Genomic DNA, 21,527 nt, shown 5'->3' on the forward strand with positions numbered 1-21,527 from the left:
ACTGTAGCGTCAAGTCAGATCCGAGCATGATGATACTGAAATGCATTAGCTCAACTTGCCCATGGCGTGTGTATGCGACAAAGCTAAAGGATTCAGAGGTTTTTGAGGTGAGAAAACTTGCCAGCGTTCATACATGTTCAATTGCAGAGCGTGGTGGATACAAGGCCAAACAACTTCAGCGGTCATTGGAGAACTGATGAAAGCAAAATTTGCTGGAAACGGTATCGGGCCTAGGCCGAGGGAAATTTGAATGATGATGCGTGGTGACCATGACGTCTCGATTTCATACTGGAAAGCATGGAAGTCAAGGGATATGGTTGTGGATAATGGCCACGGAACGTGTAATGCTTCTTACATAAAGCTTCCGTCTTATCTAAATAATCTGGTCTTAGAAAATCCGGGATCTTTAGCCAACTTACGCACAGACCAAACCGAGGAAGGGGGCCACCGGTTCAAATATATGTTCCTCGCCTTAGGAGCTTCAATTGAAGGATATAAGGGGATGAGGAAGGTAGTGGTCATTGATGGGACTCATTTAAAAGGAAGATATGCAAGATGTCTGCTCACGGCATCAGCCCAAGATGGGAACTACCAAATCTTTCCCTTAGCCTTCGCCATTGTTGATAGCGAGAATGACAAGTCGTGGGAGTGGTTTTTCCAAAACCTATCAGCATTTGTGCCCAATGAGCCTGGATTGGTCGTCGTATCCGACAGGCATCCCTCCATCTACAAAGGGATTAGCAAGGTCAGTAACTGAGTTTAGGATGATTGTATTTTGTTTAGCCGGAAATATAATTCTTTAACCTTGTTAGAAATGTACTTGGCAGACTAGATAATTTAATGTATAGTTAACAAATGCATTAACTCGGCTACATAAACAATTTGATGTCAGGCGTATCCAAGTTCAGGCCACTGCATTTTTGTTCTCCATCTGAAGAGAAACATCAGGTCCAATTTTCGTGGGAGTCATTTGGAATACCTAGTTGTGAAGGCAGCAAGGGCTTATAAGTTGAGCGATTTCTACGTTACATTCAACGAGATTAAAGCGATGGATCCAAAGTGTGCAGCATACCTAATCGAGATCGGTTTTGAGCATTGGGCGCGATCCCATTTCCCTGGAAACAGGTACAACGTTATGACCAGCAACCTCGCTGAGTCTAGGAATTCTGTTTTGAGCAAGGCGAGAGAGTTTCCCATTGTCCAATTGATCGATTTCATCAGGGGGAAGCTAATGACATGGTTTGCAAAGAGACGTGATTCGGCTAGCAAGAGCGGTGGAGTTCTCACCCCCACGCATTGAAGAAATCCTGACAAACAACTTCGAGATGACCGGAGGATATGAGGTGGTCGACATAGCTGAGAAGGAGTACGAGATACGCAACAAAACTGGCGGAAGCTTCCATGTTAACCTCTGCACAAGGACTTGATGTTTTGAGTTTCAGATGCTAGCTATTCCATGCTCTCACGCCATTGCTGCTGCACTCAAAGCTAAGATAAATGTGGAGGAACTGGTTATTGATGAATACAAGCTAGACTCCCTGAATCGTGCCTATGAAGGAATTATACTCCCCGAATCAGCCTCACCAGTGGGAGTAGGAATGCCTTCTATTGTGTCTGACCTCTAGTTGGGTCCACCAGCTACGCGACACCCACCGGGGAGGCCTAAGAAGCTGAGATACTTTTCAAGAGGCGAAAAACGTGTAGGTCTTTAGTTGCATGTTATTTAATCAACAGTGTCTTGCGTGGTAATCTTGCAATTAACACAACATATTTTTAAATGTAAACATGTGAAATATGTTCGCAGAAGGATCAAATGCGGCAGGTGCAAGGGAGTTGGACACAACAAGGCCACTTGCAAGAACCCAATCTAAGATAAGCATCAGGTGAAACAAGCATGGAGGGAACTTTTGGCGATTGGAAGAATTGTACTGGATGGTTGGAGGTTGCAGATGGTGGAATAAATTCCTACTTATGTTTAATATTCTCTTAAATTAACTAGCATTACACCATCTGGGGTATGTAGGGGATTTGGATAAACGTTGTGTGGTGATAAATAATGAGTTCTCTTCGCTTTTTTGACTTTGAGTTATCTCAGCTACAATTAGACTGTCGTCATATAACATTTGAGTACCCGGCTAACATATTTCATACATCTGTAAAGCAATTTCTAACTGGTTAAGTAATGTTCAACTCCTTATAGCTTAAACAACAAACCCTTAATCCCTTGTACTACAACTGAACTGAACGACATAAATACCCCTAAACCCAAAACCTTCATATAATCCTAAACCCTAAGACCAAAACACTAATCCTAAACTCTAATCCCTAAACCCTTATATAAACCATTAATACATCTAAACCCTAAACCCTTAGACCTAAACACTAAACCATAAACCCTAAGACCTAAACACTAAACCCTAAACCTTAAACCATAAACCCTAATCCCTAAACTGTTATATAAACCATTAATACATCTAAACCCTAAACCCTTAGACCTAAACACTAAACCATAAACCCTAAGACCTAAACACTAAACCCTAAACCTTAAACCATAAACCCTAATCCCTAAACTGTTATATAAACCATTAATACATCTAAACACTAAACTCAATACCCTAAACCTTAAATCCTGATATAATCATGAACCCTGGACCCAAAAACCTAGACCGAAGACGCTAAACCCAAATCCCTAAACCCTAATCCCTAAACCCTTATATAATCATAAACGATAAACCCTAAACCCTTATATTACCCGTATCCCCACCACCATAACAATCTAAATATAAGGCTAACTTCATCTCCCAACAAGCTATCGTTAGGCTAGGATGATCAATAGGTTATGCTGCCTGCTAATCCAGATCGTAGCCGGGAAGCTCAATACTTTAGCGCATTAATGCTATTAGTAGACTTTAAACCTCGTTAGACGGCTAAACATAAGTTTTTAGTAGACATTGCAGTAAACCTAAACCATGTACAGACTATGAACCCCAAACCATTACACACATAAATAACTACATACCCTAAACCCTAAACCCCTAAAATCTTAGGAGACATAAACCCAAAACCTAAACCTAAACCCTAAACCGTAAACCCTAAACCGAATCACTATATACCCTAAACCCTAAACCCCTAAACCCTTAGGAGTCTATAAACCCTAAACCCGTTAACCCTTAGGAGACCCTACACCCTAAACCCTTAGGAGAGATAAACCCTAAACATTAAACCTTGAACCCTAAACCCAAATCCCAAAACCCTAATCTCTAAACCCTTATATAATCATAAACGATAAACACTAAACCCTTATATTACCCGTATCCCAACCACCATAACAATCTAAATATAAGGCTAACTTCATCTCCCAACAAGCTATCGTTAGGCTTGGATGATCAATATGTTCTGTAGCCTGCTAATCCATAGCATAACCGGGAAGCTTAATACTTTAGCGCATTAATGCTATTAGTAGACTTTATACCTCATTAAACGGCTAAACCTAAGTTTTTAGTAGGCATTACAGTTAACCCTAGACCCCGGAGAGACTATGAACCCCAAACCATTACACCCTTAAATAACTATATACCCTAAACCCTAAACCCTTAGGCGATTATAAACTCTAAACCCTAAACCCAAAATCGTTAACCCTATACCCTAATCACTATATACCCTAAACCCTAAACCCGGATCCCCAAACCCGAATCACTATATACCCTAAACCTTAAACCCTTAAACCCTTAGGACTCTATAAACCCTAAACCATAAACCATAAATCTGTTAACCCATAGGAGACCCTACACCTTAAACCCTTAAGAGAGCTTAAACCCTAAACACTAAACCCCGAACCCTAAACCCAAATCCCAAAACCCTTATCCCTAAAGCTTTATATAATCATAAACCCTTATATAATACTAAACCTTAAACCCTAAGGAGACAATAAACCCTACATCCATTAAGTACCCTAAACCCTTTTATGGGTCAAAAAGGTAAACCCTTATAACACTACAGACCCTAACACATTCTCAGACTATAAACCCTAAACCCTTATATAACCCTAAACCCAACCCCATAAATCTAAATATACGGCTAACATCCTTAACCCTTATACGGCTTGGCTGATCAAAATGCTCTGTAGCCTGCTAATTGAGGGCTTAGTCGGAAACTTAATAATTTAGCGCATTATTGCTATTAGTAGACATTACACATAGTTGTACGGCTAAACATAAGTAATAGATTTAGAATTCAAATTATCCATTGACGCATTTTGTTAACCAATCGAACGGAAGTTATGTAGATATATACAATTATTCAGAGCTACCCAAAGGAGTCATTATAACCGGATTGATGATTCATAAGGCGGCCGTCGATACAAAACATGGTGTTTACATTACAATAAAAACAGAGGGTGGCGACAGAGGCTAAGCAATTCATCTCTTCTTCATACATAACTCACATTACTTTCGAAGTTTGGAAGAAAATGCCGCAACCACCTGAACAATCTCCGTAATATCTTTTTTTAATATCTAGAAGTTGTTCCTTGATTTCAATCAGTTCATTCTCCATTACCGACTACTTTACCGCTAGTGCTTCTATCTCCTCCAGCACGGCATCATCAGCCCACTTGAACACGTGATTTTCCCCAAAAACTACCCCGCATCTGTAGAACTGCCGGCCAGGGTTATCCTTGGTTTTCGATGTTAGTACCACTGTCGCTGCTCCACACGGACACCTCCGAGGAATGCCAGGTCCTACTTCCATGGCAATATCCAAAACTTAACGATTTAACCTTTCCGACCGTGAAATGGACAGAACCACTATTGGTTTATCAGATGCATTAGACTTCATTGCGAGTAGAGTAAATGTGTATATACATAGAAGGGAGTCATAGAATTCACCTGAAACGAGGATCTATGCTCTCCTCTGCCATTTGCCGACAGGAATTAGATGTGTGAGGTAATCGGCAAACATATTAGCACCGAGGTGAAATATGGTGCTTTATGTAGTCCGAATAGCCCTAAATGTATAGTAAAACCTTGGGAATGAGGCCATTTTAGTTACCTTTACTGGGCTGCGAATGTTTAATTTGGTGGGCCATTTGTATGAAATTTTTTCATATGGTTTGGCCTTTGGACCCCCAACATGATACTTGTCAAGCAAATATAAAATTTGGCCGGTTACAGGAAACATAACTACATCGAGCAGAAGAAAATAGAAAAAGAATTACTCAATCAAAGTCGAGTCCAAACATAGAACAGTAGATAAAATCCGAATTTTTGGACACTCCATACACATTCAGTTATCATAATATAAGAGGAAAGCAAGATAATGGTTGTCGTTTTTTGGGATTGATAACTAAAATGTAAATGGAGTACATCAGAGGGCACCGACAGTTGCCTCATATAGGGTCACCACCAGCCTCTCCACCTGGCTGTCGAGTACGTCTGGGGTTATGCATTTGCAAGCATCGACCCCACCCAAAGCATGGGCTTGGATAAGAAGCACAGATGAAACGTCAGAGTGTGTTACTGCATTTTGCTGAGGTATGGTCCTGGAGCCTTTCAAATCCCATTACCTTGCCGTCTCTCGTGCCAAATTCCCTTCCAACCTGCTTCAGAAGATATGGAAACATCGAAGCTATTAGTCTTACATCTTTAGTCATCATGTAGTCTGTCCGGAGAGCGGTGTTGCAGTCCAAGACAGTAGTGGTCCAGCTATTGCAATCTACACAAATGGCAACCCCGTACTTTTTGTCCACAAAGAATGGGAAATAGAAACGAACAGCATCGGCATAAGACGAGAGCTGCAGAAACATGTCAACAACGTCTACGGTGAACTTGAAGCTATCTTTTCTTAAGACCTTTGAGAACTCAGTGTACAATTTGGTGAACTGCGACACGGACTACGTGTCCATAAAAACCCAAATGGGAATTTGCTTAGGAGATGATTGCGACCAAAACAATGCACTTGTGGGGAACATAAGGACATCAACAACCTGTTTCGAGAAGATTCATGCCACATATGTTAATGATAAACATGGAAAAGCGGGGACACTTTCTAATATTAGCAGGAATAAACATACCTGAGGCGACAGTTGGGTTGCTCTCTCAACTACCTCGTAAAGCTGAGTGCTTCAAATATTCCCCCTTTCAGTTGATATGTCACTATTCACCAAATAAATGGTAAGCTGTTAGCCAGCTAATAACAACAAAAACTCCATAACTTCCTAAATTGATCAATATCTGCGAATTATGAACTTACAATGGCGTCATCATCTTGTCCATTAGAGCAGAAAACTTGGCCGAGTAATCAATGTTCCCTCCCCTATAGATCGCATCTGTAACCTCCTTTCTTGCACGGTTCAGAAAGCCTTTATCACATTCGTACTCACCCAAAAGGGACTTCGTTGGTACCTTATGCCGCTTGCTTTTCCTACACACAGGTGGAGCTTCTTCCATATATGCTTCTTCGTGGTCTTCATCAACACTTTCGTGGTCAGTGTTTATGGTGACATTGGCGTGTTTAAGCCGCTCCAGACGTGCCTCCTGCGTGAGGCCAAGCGAGAAAGTTGGGTTTGGAAACAACAAAGCAGGATCAAGAGTCTGCATTATTTAAAACAGTCGGGAGGTGGAAATAAAATCACCTAAGATAGAGTTGCGGAGTGATGGAAAAGAGATAACTGTAAAGGTTACGTACCGAGTCCACTTGTGCATTAGAAGGTTGTGGACCTACATGCTCTTGTTGAGAACATTGTGGTGCTGAATGATCGGCCTCAAAGCCTGGTTGGCAACTGTTGTCTGTCACCCCACCCGCCGCCGTGTTTGAGTTCGAAGCGTTTTGACCACCCTGTATATAAATTAAGTTAGCTGGGAGAATAATGCTTAACCGGTTCAACATTATTTTAGCCGTATAACTATAAACTTACAGCAGTAGCATATTGGGTTGATCGGTTTGCAAAGTTGATTGCATCAGAAATTATCGTTGGGACATCTGGGACTATTTGAGTGTCGGCATCCACCACGTTGGGTCGGTTGTTTGCCATATCTGGAGGAGATACATGCACCGTCACCGCTAGCTTACGTATGTCAGCAGATAGGGATGCGATTTGGTGGACACTACCCTGGACAGTGCAAAAAACCTCGCTGATATTTGCAAGGATAGTCTCTGTGAAGGCATTAGCTGATTCCTGGATCGTTGATATGGCGCCATGTAGGAGCTGGAAGTCGTCCTTGAGCTTTTCAGAGACTAAATAGGCCAACAAATCAATGTCTACGCCCTCTTGGCCGTGAGAGGAGCTACATGTCTTCGTTTTGACCATCTTGCGGCCTACCAATTCTGTTTTTCCCTCTTCCTGCATCCTATTAACCTCCTACTTCGTTGACCCACCTACAAAGCATTGGGAGTTGAAACCAAACCGTCGGTCGATTAGATTCAACATATTCGAGACGCCAACATCGTCTTCGTCGTCTAACCATTCGTACTCTGCAGCAACGTTTGTCTCTCCGTTCGCATCTAACATGATCGACTGAACTAATGCCTGCATGTGACCAAACATTAGGACATTACATTTTGGTAGATGCAGACAAATTCCCCGCAACAAATTTGTTAATATGCTCTGGATATAGATATGTATACCTTCTCTGCACCAAATGTGTTGCGCGCGTGTCCAGGGCTGATGCCTTTTTTACCACGTTTGTCACTCTCATTGGTATCATCATCACCCTCAGAATCACCGTCAGAGCCAGATGAACCTCCTTCCTGCACCACTTCGGTGAGCGCATGTACACATTCAACGATGACAAGTTGCAGAGCAAGTACAAATCCCTTAAGAGCAATTGTGTTTTGTGACATGGAAACTTCCTTTCTCTCCTTTATGCTGGTCATCAACATGTCGAATGAGACCCTCCCCCAGGGATACACTAAAAATGCATCCAGATCTTTGATTTTCTCGGCGCATTCTTTGGAGATCCGAGGTGTATGTGTCGTCGGGAGTATAACGGAGGCCAATAAGGAGAGGTATGCGTATTTCAACCTGATGTCTTTGTCAACAACTGTTTTCTTCTCCAGCATCCTAAGCACAGATGAGACGGGTACCTCTTTCAGTGATCCAAATAGCTCACCCCAGTATGGTTTCTCAGTCATGAAGTTCTTCGATTTGTTTTTGCTTCTTCTCGGGAATTTGCTGCAGTTTAGACCCGTGACCAAAGCGAATTCTCGAATTGAAAACCTAATTGGTTTTCCAGCGAAGAGGAACCACGCCTCGTGCTTCTTAGCGACCTTGAGTTGTCTGGATATAATATATCGCCCAAACCTCCTGGAAAAACTAGGTTTGTCGGCGATCTCAACCAATTTTCCGAATGGCGAAACCCTAATGTGTTCAACCTCGTCAGGATCGAGAACATCGAGGATTTGCCTGATTGCGCCTGCCTTGTGATATGGAGTTACTCTAACGCCGGCGGGTTCTTCTCCGACAGCGAAAATCCTTTCCAGGAGAAGACAAGGGGGCCGTCGCCTGCCGTCGTTCTCCTCAATAGATTGGTTGAGTGAGAGCAGAAAATTGTTTAATTTTGTGATGGGAGAATGAGAGAAGAGAGAAAGGGCAAATATCAAATTTCCGAGTCTCGAAAAGTTTCGTATAACCACCAGTAACTGATATGCAACCTCTGACAAAGAGATTCGGTCGAAAACAAATCTCTCCGTATCTTAAAGGAAGATTTGCTCCACTTCTCTGGCTTATTGAAACGATTATGAAGTAGGGGTAGCAGGGTAAAAATACACCATGAACAGTTGCATCAATTCGCGCCTTTGGTATATGGCAAATATCGCGTAAGTACGTTGGTAGAGCTCCTAATTTCTCTATTTTTTAAATGGTGGTAATAGGAGATACTTGATGCCGTGCATATAAAAAAGCATCCTCTTGTATGATCTCATGGAAAGTGTATTTAGAAACTGTAGATTCGGCGATGAACCAGTTCAGTCACCAAGTTTAAGTCGACTAAATCAATAAACAATGAATCTGATAAAGGCCGAAGAAATAATACCGAATATTCAAATCGTTGAAGATGAACCAGTCATCAAAACACACAAGAAGCAGTGACATACACAAACCAAAACGAAGACATAGCAGAAACACCTAATGGATCACAAATTTCTTCAAGGCATGGAAGACAACCTCGAGGAAAGTCTGCCATCGAAAAAGCGATTGAAAATAGTGCTCATTTTATTACGGAGTATCGTGAACAACATGGTGCTATCCTTTTCTACCAAGATGCCACTAACGTTCATAGAGGTGTTGATATCCCCAAGCGTACACCATTTTGGCGAGCTGCAATACGGTATCTTAACCAAGCTAACTATGCATCAACGTTTGTTGTCTTACCCAAGCCAACTTATGCATTCAGCAAGTTTTAAATTTCATATTTTTTGTTCTGCAACTCAATTTATCTTCCACCATTTTTCAATTACTCAAGTGTTACCAATCGAAGCCAAAGACAGCACACATCTTTCCGACCATGCTAAAACTAAAAACTTACAAAGGACAAGGACTTTACCAAAGAAATGAAGTCACAGGAAGCCATCAATATCATCATTCATCAAGTAAGAGGAAAAGCTTGCTTTTGATTGTTTATTACAATTAGCACAAAATTGCGCATAAATTTTGTAGGAAGAGTAAAATTTCAAAATTTATGGTAAAGTTTTTGTTGATTTTTAACAATTAACACTCGTAAGAATAAATATTACAAGAAGTAAAGTTAACTAGCCTTTGATCCGCGCGCCCGCGCGGGTATTTGTTCTTCATAGTATATATTTTTTATTTGTAATAACATTATAAAAATAATTGCTCATGTTCTTGTTATTGATTCATAGGTTAATGAATTTTGACATTGGTGTGTCTTGTTCAATTTGTTTGGCGTCGGTTTAAAAACTATGAGATTGTGTTCTTCTTTTATTGTACTTTTATTCATTTTACTTGATAAAGTAAACATTAAAGTTTAAAATATTAGAGATTTAAGTATACTTGTGGGTGTTTTATTAAATTATACTATAAATATTGTGATTAAAATTTGATTTTAAATTTAAAATTGTTTTATTGAGATTTTTTAAAAACAAATACATTTATAAATACATTATTTAAATAGTAACATTACAAAAATAATGAAAAAGTTACTAAAAACATTCAAAAATAAGTACAGATTTTTGCAAAGTTTATATAGCAAGCTCAATTTAAGGTATTTAACTGGGCCATTTTGTTATGATTAAAATTTTGGTCCATCATATTTTACAATTACATAGTGGACCTTAAACAATCGAAACCCATATTTTTTTTTCGGGGAAAAAACAGACACACGCCTTCTACCGACATTTTTCATTCGCTCAGAAAGTTCTTTTGAACGTAATAATTTCCAGGACTTTGTCTTGATTTCAGGTACATGGGACCTGGGGCTGATATTGACACTTTATGTATTGGCCCGTCTTATGTCAACCGAGAGGTGGCTCTTGTACAAATCTTAATGATGCATATTGTTTAAGTTTCTAACGGGTTTATTCTTGCAGGAGGATTTCTTCATCTTATTGTGTGATATATTCTATGACATGGAAGAAGTGACTGAATTTCAACACCTGTTACCGATGCCCATGTCCCTGTCATGAAATTTAAGTTCCAAGGTATATCGATTGATCTTCTGTATGCTAGCGTTTCACTTCTTGTTATACCACAGGTGATTTCAGTATATGCACTTTCTGTTTCCGGACAAACTTAGTGGTGATTTTAGTAATAGTTTAATTTTACGCTATCTTGGATTTTGTTTGGTGGTTTTCGTGCTTGTGTTGCATGTTATCGTTCACATATTTTGTCCTTTTTTAAACCTTCAGCAAAGCTATTTTGTCCTACTCTTCGGCCTAGGGCTGAGATATCAAAAAACCTCTTTTCGGAAATTGTTGGCCTTAATGAAAACTTAGATGTTGGGATGCCTTTTTTTAAACCTTCGGACATGATTTATACATGTATTCAGATGAATTATCGCTAAAGTTAAAATATTCTTGCTGAGTCAGGTCCCTTGTTCTTAACAGGATGTGGATGTCTTCAACTCTTCCGTGTTGTGTAATGTTGATGAGCAAACTGCCCGCAGTCTGAATGGTGGTAGGGTTGCTGATCAGATTCTTAAACTCGTTCAAAATTTCGAGGTAAAATCAGCTGAATCCTAGTTTTTTTTTTGGTAAATAGACTATTACATTTTGTAAGCCATCAACATTAAGATGCATGAAGTACTGGGCTAAGAGGCGTGGGGTCTATTCAAATGTAGGGTGTTGCCATTCTGTATATTACATCTATTGACAAAAAAGTTCAAGCTCTTGTCATCTCTATTATTTTGGGCAGGTTATTGGATTTCAAGCTAACATCACAGAACAAAGGGAATGCACACTAATCAGTTAGTCAAAGTTAAAAGTATGTGTTCTTGGTTTGATACGATTGTCTCATAGGTCTTATAAATACGAATATAATGATATTCACCTTTTAAAATGTGTTGCATGATATTGGACGTTCTGAGAACCAAAGTACCAGCAATCGAGCCGCAAAAGAAGACAACAACACAGACTTATCACACACACGGTTAGTTATTACTTATAAATTGTAATTAATTCGTAAGGTGAAAGCAAAGTAGGACATTCTAAAATAATTTATTAGATTGAAGAACCGTGTATGATTTTCACCAAACGATAAGTCTGTTGATATGGTTTTCACGTAACCTGTTGATATGGTTTTCAGCTTACAAACATATTTTAGGATGCTCTGTGTAGGATGATATGATTTTCACGTTATTGGGGAAGAGATATATATAGTTGGCATAGGAAAGGGTTTGGTAAATGCGAAATATTTATTAAAGATTTTGTTAGTTGTGATTTAATGGATTAAAAAGCGAATATACTTATGGATTTTTTCAAAAAAATTTCATTTTATAAAAACTTATCATAATAATAAGAATATTTGTTTTTAACGATTAGATATTATGCGTGTTGCAAGATTTGAAAGAAAATAAGAATCTTGTGTTAGTTGATTGAAATCGTAATTGTTATGGTGATTGCTTAGATATAGGAAAAAAATTTGGAAGGTAAATTCAAAACGGAAAATAATAAATAATTAGTTGTGATTTTGTGCCTCGATAATTTCTAATAAAGTATTTTAAAATTTAATTAATTCTATCAATTAGATTACGCTGGTTTTGTATATTTATAAGAGATGGTTTACATGTTGGTCTTAATATCGATCATACTACATCATCATAGTAACCATGAAACAAAATCAAATTAATTTTGTATCTATCTAATATATCTAAAATATTGGTTTTGATTCTGTAGACCAAGATTAACCGAGGAATTAATCCAATGTCATTCGATGGTTTAGTAATGTTATGAAAAAGTACGTAGGAATGAATTGATTGATGGTTTTGATTCTGTAGACTAAGAGGAACTCATGTATTATCACAATTGCATTCAATGTTTTAATAATATGCAACGATACATAGGAAAGTATCTATTGTATCTAGCACATAAACTTTATTTATTTGGTTCATTAATGTTCTGGTTTAGTAATGGTTTAGTAATAGCTACAAACGGTTGTGTTTTATGGTAATGGTATGAGATGGTAATTAATGAGGAAAACTCATGGCTATTTCTTTTTTGTACTTCTATTTTAGATAGGTTATTAGATTAGATAAACGAGTAAACCGTAAACCATATTTCCGGTTAATGAAATTTAATTTTGAGAAAGGAAAAAACTTATAGGAATTAGGGTTTTGAGTTACGCCGCCTAGCAACCCTCTATATAAATTGAGCTTCCTCTTTCTACCTCTATTATCTTCTCATTTGTCTTCTTTAGCTTTTGTTTCTCTGTTTCCTTAGACTTTATCCTTAATCGATTGTGTGTTTATAGTTTCTTAGTTCGATAAAAGAAAAGCCCGATGAAGAAGAATTCCCAAAAGATAGGAAGTGCCGTATGACACTTTAAACGCAGAGGCGGACTGAATCGAGGATTGCATCCGGTTTTTGGTATCTCAATCCTCCGTTCAGTCTTCTCCCCACGACCGTACGCGGGTCCTAACCCGGGTCCGTTTACGACTCGTGTTCGAAGCTGCCCGGACCGGGCTGGGCTATCATAACCGTACTTCCCACCGTTTCCGTGTCCGCTTCTGTGTGGTTGATTTTAAACGGGTTTCTGAGGGTTTCATTTTCTTGTTTTTATAATTGTCCGATGCCACGTCGACGATAGCTTTATTGGCAATGATCATCGATGCTACATTGGACATAAACGGATGTTTGTGTTTCGCTATTCTGATAGGAACCTGTGGATCTTGAGTCTCTTGTGGTCTACGGAGCCATTTCGGCGATTACATTTTTTAATAATAGTGATTAGTGGGAAGTAGAATTGATGATGATTATTGCTAAAATATGGAATTACCGTCTGAACTTTGATGTGAAAAACGCTGGCTTTACTGAAATTTACTTCCCACTAGTTTTCGATTGATTTGATTTAGTTTTTGTTGGGACAGTGACGATTGATATTAAGGTCTCGTTCGTCGTAACATTGGCCGTAAAAAAGCCTATTTGCCGACCATTCTGTTATATCACCACCCATATTCTGAGTCCTTTTATCGTGATTTGTTTTTTAATTTGGCCGATGATTAAAACGATTAAGACAAGCATATATCTGAATTAATCCATGTTGATAAACCTAATCTTTCAATGAGGCTGTTTTGTTATCTATTATTACTGTTGTTGAGTTTATTAGTAAGGAAGGGTCAAGTGAGGAATAATAATGCATAGTTCAGATGATCACCATGATTACAAATCTGAAGCATAGTCTTTCGCTCCTATCTGATGACCCAATCCAAATTCTCTCTCTTTTATGTTTTTTTCTGTGTTTTTTTTTATATATGCCTACCAATTTTTGAATATTTTAATTGTTATAATTGCTTTTGTTATTCTTATTATAACTTATATATCAATGAAACGTCAAGATCTATAAACCGTATCTGGATGATATAATAACGAATATATACTTGCAAGATACCAAAAGATGTAACAGCAACGAATTTTAAAGTATGACAATCCCCATCCAATGTTATCAATGTGCAACTGGATGTAATTCTCATATAGCCTCGTTTTTGTGCTGGAATCTGAATTTTTGTAAAACGATTTACTGTTAGCCTGGGTTTGTGGCAATCCCAGGTTGATATGTGTAAACCTGCTTTTTCAAATAGACAAGCTCAGACCTCTTGAGGATTGGACATATGATGTGTATATTTGAACTCCATTACTTCTTTTGATGTATGAAAGTTATAGATAACTTTGAGTTATATCTAATGCAAAAAACTTTGAAAAAGACTACTTGCAACATATTGAAACATATGAGAGTTTGCACCTGACACTGTTAACCAAGCGATGCAAATTCATTAACAGTTTCTCATATCGCATGTTCCCTTTGATTTATGTATATTTATCTGCTATTTCTAAGAGACAAGCACATAGTTCTTGATGCTTGGATAACATTGAAACATAAGTATATGAGAGTTTGCATCCCCTTACACTGTTAACCAACCTGTTCAGCCCTTGATTTATGTGTTTTTTGGAAGTTAAATATAGATATTCCAATATAGCTTCTGTTGTCTTGATTTATGCATATTTATCTGCTATTTCTAAGAGACAAGCACATAGTTCTTGATGCTTGGATAACATTGCCATATGATCTGCATCTTCGATCTTCATTACTTCCTTTGGCTTAAAGTTGTTGATTATCAAACGCTGGTACTCCTCACCTATTAAATTATCCTCCCCGCAGATAATATAAATACGTGTAACCGATCCATACCCTTCCTCACTGAAGCTTCTTGTCCCTGCAAGATTGTCCGCAGCTAAAGCAGGACTTTCCCTCGCCAACAACTTGGCCAGTTCAAGATCCTAACATACGATTGGACTCACTGTTACTAACAAATCAATAGAGGTCTGATTAAGCTTAGAGTAGTACTCTTACTTGGACGGGAGAGTGTTGATATAGTTTCTTGGCCATGAACTCTGGTCCGAAAAGAACAGTATGTAAAGATCCGTAGCTACGGAACACGGTGTCCAACAACTCTTCTTGTGGAATGCTTGGGACAAACTATAAAATTTTACTCAGAATCAGCTGAAACTGATCACACTGTTTCAATCAGTGAAGAGATTATTATTACCTTTTCGAAAGGGTAAGCAGGAGGGTTCGTGACGTCGGGCATAGTAGCTGTCAAGAAGACGATAGCAGCGATCTTACGAGGGAAGATGTCGGCAGCTAGAGCAGCTGGTATGCCTCCCATGCTATGAGCAACAATTATCACTTGTTCTTCATCATACGAGCTGAGAACCTCAAGCAGGGGTTTGGAGTAATCTTCTAAGCTCTGGATCTCTTCCACTTTGATCGTGCTTATACCCGACGCAGCAAGATCCACTGCAACCACGCCGTGACCGGCAGCCTCGAGATGTGGTATTATCTTGTACCAACACCATGCCCCATGGCAGACCCCGTGGACAAGCACAAACCTCTTCTTTTCTTTCTCCATTTGACTTTTTTTTTTTTTTTGTTACCGAGTGTTGCTGATCTTGCTTTCTTGAATTTATTTTTAGTGAGAATTGTTTGAAGTTTAGATGAGAATTGTTCAGAGGAAAAGGAGAAAGAGAATTGAAGTTTAGAGTTTAGAAAGAGAATTGTTCATGAGAGGAGAGAAGAAAGAATAAAAAAAAAAAAAAGGGTGGTCGAGTAAGAAAACCATAAAGTTAACTAAAAAACAAAAAGTGGAAAAAAACTCTACATGCAAACGTGTATGGAGCAGAAGTGAAGTAGGTGCAAGTCTAAAAGAAGAAACATGAAATTATACTGTCAGTACATATTAGTACTTTTGACTTCTCTGCAATTTTCTGCAACGAACTGGACATTGTGTCAGATGGAAAAAAGCATTTTTGTCCAATGTTGAACACAACTCTGTGTCTTGTGCCTCAGTTGTCACTCAATGCGCAAGTCTCTAATTTGAATCTCATTTGTGGGTACACTAAATCTCCCAAAGCACAAATAGCTTATGCCTCTACTCCATTAACTTTTTGGCTGTTTATTCTCGTGTGTTACCAAATATGTGTAGAGATTATCTTATCGAAGTGAAATTAAGAACAATATTTGTGTGATAAGTGCAAAAATCCAAGGCACGTGATGGGCATTGTTTTCTTTTCCAACCACTCTAATCTTTTGTATCAATTTGGCGTTACAAATAGTGAAACAGAACAAAAACCCTGTGAAGAGCCATCAAAGAGACTTCTCACCCCACCTTTCTTGAGCTTTGATGCTGCATCCACATGTTGTGTGGTAACTGAAAAGCTTTTATTTAGCGTCACTTCTTTGTACCGCCGGTACAATTCTTTTTTTCTTATAACTATCATTCCTTTCGAATCAATAAATCATACTGCAATAACAAAGTTTACCTCACATTCAGTCTCACAATCCCTTTGAATCAAACCCACACAGACATGTATTTTTCTTTCTTTTCAGAACCAAGTATGTCCCCCCCATACACAAATAATGGATGGATCCAAAATCGTCTCATGATGCTTATATTTTCCAATCTTCTTGGAGAATATTTACTGACATTTATTCATACCCGACTACATTTTATTCGACCTCTCCATTCCATGTTATAAGTATAGTTATTCAGAAGTAGGAGAAGACCTGGCTTGAATCAAAACGTGATTGTTCTGAATAGCTCTGGCTTTGGCATTCCTTCCGTTGCTCTCCATATTATGTTTTCCAGTTTCTCACATAACTTCTTGTAGAACTGCAAATGCAATACCCACAAAAATCAACACAACAATGATGCACTCTCTCTTTTGATAACGCAATTGCTGTAGCTCAGATATTATTTAACAAACCTTGTGGTACTCAAGTGTTTCACCAGCAGCCTTCCTAACGTCTACCATGAAAAGCGATGGTGCCACCTCGTAAACCTGCATATTACGTTCATTTTAAAACTTTATAGAAACCCCTTTTCTCGATGAAGTTAGACTAGAAATACAACCTCTATCACAACAGCAAATTGCCCTGCCTTGATTGAAGATAAACCCTCCAGCCTTGTCTGTTCATCACACATAGCGTGCATTGTCAAGAAAACAGTTCATAGCAACTCGACATTAGAAAACTGAAAAGTTTACGCTAGATCTTCCATTTTTTAACGTCAGAGAAATAAACTAAGTTTCCTTGGCAATCATATCAATTTACACATAAAACCTATTAAAGTAGAGAGTTTGAGAAGAAACGCATAATAGTAAGTGATATAAGGAATTAGATACCTTGAAGTTGCGCGTATGAGCCCTAAACCCCATTGAGGTTGCAACAGCCTCAATGTTAGCTATTATCACACTAGGCTCCCTTCGAGAAACAAAACGGGTTTGCCTTTTCACAAAATCCTGCGAGAGACAGATCTTAAAGGATAAGCCACCAATATGCATGCAAGGAACATCACGGATTCCATTTCTATCTACCAATATGCCAAGCAACCAATTATCTTATGAACCTATATTTTTTTTACAGAACTAGAACACCGCACCATTCAAAGGTTAACACCATCCATAAGTATGTCAAAACAGGTACTACCTGTCGCTTGTCAAATAATGCTGATAGGTTTAAGCCTTGTGATAATGTAATCATCTCAAAAGCATTCATCATTAGGGGTCCCTCATATCTTCTCTCTATATTCTCCGCTACATAACTTCCCTGTGAACAAAAGTGCAACTGACAGGGTCAAATGTATGTAAAGCAACCAAAATTAGCTTGAGCTAAGACACATAAGGATGTTTTCTTTGCATTTTGGTTACCACTTTGGGACGAGCACTAAACACTGTAGATTTGTGGGCCATACCATAGCTTTCATAATCTTAGTAGGAGATACATGTTTGATAAGTCACTGTGCATAATTAATGTTCCTAAACGATCTTAACAGTTAAATGAAATTTCACGAACAAAGAGCATGGAAAGACCAACCTCAATTCCATCAAAAACTGCACGAACATCATCCAAATTAACTTCTTCCTCTTCCTTTGCTCGAGTAGGCATGTAATTCAACTTGAACCAACGATCTTTCCTAATTCCTTGAATTTGAATACGCTGCACTAATTGGGAAACATCCACAGATAAGGAGATAAAAATTTACCAAAGACTTTAAATAAATAGCAACAAACATGAACGCTTGGAGAGGACGAATCAAAAACACTCACTGTATTGGGATTGGGGTCAAGTATCCTCTGTATTAAAGACTTCACATCTGCAGAGAACCACTGTGGACAAGAAAACTCTGCTGCACTAATCTGTAAGAAAAGTAATGATGACTAATTCAATTTTCCTGATAAGGATGCAAAAAAAAAAAAAAAGAGAGTAAATTACCACTTACTTTTCTGTACAATGATGGAAGATCTGTCTCAGAAAAGGGCAAGAATCCAGCCATAATGACGAAAAGAATAACCCCGCAAGACCAAATATCTGCTGCTGAACCATCGTAGCCTTGGCCATTAAGCACCTCTGGAGCTGCATAGTTTGGAGTTCCACACGTGGTCCGCAGAAGTTCTACTCCCTGATTCAATACATAACAAACAAATTTAAAAAAAAAAAAAAGAGATCAAAAGTATCTAAATGAACAAGAGTCAGTGGTGAGAACTTACTTGCTGAGGCAATGCACTGAGTCCGAAATCCGAAACCTTCAGGTTACCATTGTTATCGAGTAAAAGATTTTCAGGCTGCAATTTTATCATACACATAGATTATCAAAGCCTGGAATGCAAGTAGAAATGTTCTAAAAAGGAACCAAAACAAAAAAGGGATAATACTTTGAGGTCACGGTGGTAAACACCCTTGCAGTGACAATGAGCAATAGCATCTATAAGCTGTTGAAAGTATTTGCGAGCCTCACTTTCTTCAAGTCTCCCTTTATGAACCTGCACGAAGTGAAGACGACATCCAAAACAAGAATTGAAGTGGAAAGCTAGAACTACATAGACTTTCAAGTAATAACAAAGTATAAAATGACATACAATTCTATCAAAGAGCTCTCCTCCAGTCACAAACTCCAAAACGATATATATTTTAGAAGGACTCGCCAAGACCTACATCCGAAGCAACATCATCATGCAAAAGGAGAGACAAACTTGGCGGATGCAAGGAAACATAGACAGACCTCATACAACCTGACTATGTTAGGGTGTCGTACAATCTTCATTGTAGATATCTCTCTTTTGATCTGGACAAGAAAAAATTAGAAAGAGAGTTTCAAGCAAAAGCAAGAACCATACAACATTTAACAGTCAGGGTACCTGATCAGCCATTTTGTTCTTAAGTATAGTACTCTTAGCCATGATTTTAATGGCAACGTTTTCTCCACTGTCTGTGTTCCTCGCAAACTTAACCTTAGCGAAACTGCCTTCCCCTATGGTCCGACCAACCTCATATTTACCCAGTTTCCTCGTTTTCTTTGTCATAATTCTTTTCTTCTGATCCATTACATCAGCTGCATCATTCAGAAACTTTACTGATAATCTGGCGATTTGGAAAAAGAAAAAGAACAATTCAATTCTTTAGGAGCGAAAGAGGGCAAAACAGGAGAAGTTCGTATGAGATTAGTAACAACAAGACATGAAAGTACGGTCTTTGAATCGTAATTGCGAAATCTACAATCTTTGATCAGAGAATTAAAAGTAAATCCTTACCCTTTTTGGTGAAGATTAAGCGAATTAATTAACGAGCGATCCTCAGTTTTTTTCGACTGACCAAAAATTTACGAGTTATTTGATTTTGGATGGACCAGGTGAAAGAAAACAAAGATGGAGCCTACTTACTACAAGTAGAGGAGTCCCTGTTGTGATCTAAGTCACCACAAACGTTGGATCGATATGAAACATATCCGACCCGTTCGATGATATTTTTTTACTGGTAATTGTTTAGAGATGCAAGGATGTCATAAGCAACACTATTTTTAATTCTTTTATTCATTTTGTTGTTTCTTGCAGAGATTTTCATTGAAACGGATCAAGATACCACTCGCCACTGAGTCGCTGACAGCTAGTCATGCCCGCCTTATAATTATTTTCGGGGGTGCAATTTTGTAAAAACCTTTTTTTTTTTTTGTTTTGAGAAACGGCCTAATTTTGTTAAAACTTTTTACTAGAAACTCACAAACAACAGTTTTCAAATATAGTAATTAACAAAACACTTAAAACAATATTATATTAGATAAATGAGAAATTGTTTAAAATACTTTCAAGTTTGTTATCATTTAAAAATATATATTTAATCAAAAATACTGTCACATTTGGATTTAGAATTAGTGATTATTATTTAGGGTTTATTATTAGAGGTTAGAGTTGAGTTTATAAATTTCTATAAATGTTTTATAAATTATTATTAAGTTTTTATTAATGATTTAAGAGGTTTAATGTGTTTTTCCTTATAAAAAATTTAAGAACTGATTGAATTACAAAAAAGGACTTGAGTTTAAATTCTAATAACTAGTAGCGTGAAATAATAAATTGTTACGAAAGATTAGCCGCAAACGTTGAAAAATATAAAAGATGAAGAGTCCGCTGCACTATTTGCACAGTGAATTTCTCTTCTATATAAACGATCGTTTCGATCGATTGTAAACACACCATTCCTTCTTCTTCTAATAACACATCCTCTCTTGTTATCAGTGTTATCTTCTCCTACGGGTATAAAATTTTGCCCTTATTTAAATTTCTTCGATACAATAAAATTCTAGTTTTTTTATAACACGTTATCAGCACGATCACTCTGCGATTCGGTAAAATTTATTTGTATCATTTATACCCTGTTATAATGGTCGGTATACCGCCTCTACTATTATTTATATCATGTTATAATGGCCGGAATACCGCCTATATTATTTACTAGTAATTTAATTTATTTATTGGTCTGCCGAGCCGCCTTATATTCTGTTTATTATTAATTGGTCGGCCGAGCCGCCGTATAATTTATTTATTACTCTGCATTGATCGGCTGTGCCGTCGCATGATTTGTTGTCATAACATAAATATTTTATTGTCATAATTTTTCACTTTTATGAAATTTTATAGATTTGATTGACCGTTTAATACGATGTTTTCAGACTAATTTTTGGTGCACTCGATTTAACCCCAACGGTCACAAAGAAATTTTTTCAAAAATTTCCCTTTTCTCCAACGGTTATGAACAGTATTTTTCACCTATAAATACAACTCATTTTCACTCCATTTCATCATCCAAAACATTTCATCTTCTCTCAAAAATTTCAAATCGCTCTCCTCCGATTTTTCATTTCAAGAAAGATGATTCGCGCACTTTTGTTTTTATGTGCCATTTTTATTTGTGTTTCTATTTATGGTTTATTCGTTGGAGAATTTACTCCGAGTGAATTTAAGATGTATATCGGTTTAATTTTCTTTACATCGCTTCTCCTTGTAATTGTTTGTATGATTAATGTAAACGG

General features: G+C 37.8%; 3 protein-coding genes across 7 annotated transcripts; 1 reads left to right on the forward strand and 2 right to left on the reverse strand.

Annotated features, from left to right (window-relative positions):
- The first annotated feature begins 253 nt into the window (after nt 1-253).
- LOC106338803 lies at nt 254-1,625 on the forward strand. Its single transcript, XM_013777696.1, has 3 exons — nt 254-745; nt 893-1,279; nt 1,443-1,625. Exons 1-3 carry the CDS (start codon nt 254-256, stop codon nt 1,623-1,625), a joined length of 1,062 nt encoding a protein of 353 aa, XP_013633150.1.
- Nucleotides 1,626-14,501: 12,876 nt separating this feature from the next.
- Nucleotides 14,502-15,751, reverse strand: LOC106337517 (methylesterase 4-like). The gene is made up of 3 exons (XM_013776622.1): nt 15,213-15,751; nt 15,017-15,142; nt 14,502-14,943 (listed from the first exon to the last, which is right to left on the reverse strand). The coding sequence occupies exons 1-3, from the start codon at nt 15,573-15,575 to the stop codon at nt 14,659-14,661; spliced, it is 774 nt and encodes a 257-aa protein (XP_013632076.1). The 5' UTR covers nt 15,576-15,751; the 3' UTR covers nt 14,502-14,658.
- Nucleotides 15,752-16,142: 391 nt separating this feature from the next.
- Nucleotides 16,143-19,987, reverse strand: LOC106336840 (CBL-interacting serine/threonine-protein kinase 24). Of its 5 annotated transcripts, none has more exons than XM_013775788.1 (15): nt 19,753-19,868; nt 19,360-19,553; nt 19,224-19,286; nt 19,081-19,152; nt 18,877-18,984; nt 18,712-18,786; nt 18,444-18,623; nt 18,271-18,360; nt 18,038-18,160; nt 17,651-17,770; nt 17,347-17,463; nt 17,076-17,132; nt 16,930-17,004; nt 16,730-16,835; nt 16,143-16,466 (listed from the first exon to the last, which is right to left on the reverse strand). In XM_013775788.1, exons 2-14 carry the CDS (start codon nt 19,543-19,545, stop codon nt 16,740-16,742), a joined length of 1,362 nt encoding a protein of 453 aa, XP_013631242.1. In that variant the 5' UTR covers nt 19,546-19,553; nt 19,753-19,868; the 3' UTR covers nt 16,143-16,466; nt 16,730-16,739. The 5 variants fall into 5 exon arrangements, with proteins under 5 accessions (XP_013631242.1, XP_013631237.1, XP_013631239.1 ...); XM_013775785.1 differs by adding an exon at nt 19,882-19,987 and having other exon boundaries at nt 16,431-16,835; nt 19,753-19,808; XM_013775786.1 differs by adding an exon at nt 19,882-19,987 and having other exon boundaries at nt 16,431-16,835; nt 19,360-19,582; nt 19,753-19,808.
- Between the last annotated feature and the right edge of the window lie 1,540 nt (nt 19,988-21,527).

The sequence above is a fragment of the Brassica oleracea genome, chromosome C4 (genome assembly GCF_000695525.1).
Source record: "Brassica oleracea var. oleracea cultivar TO1000 chromosome C4, BOL, whole genome shotgun sequence".
Lineage (NCBI taxonomy): Eukaryota > Viridiplantae > Streptophyta > Magnoliopsida > Brassicales > Brassicaceae > Brassica > Brassica oleracea.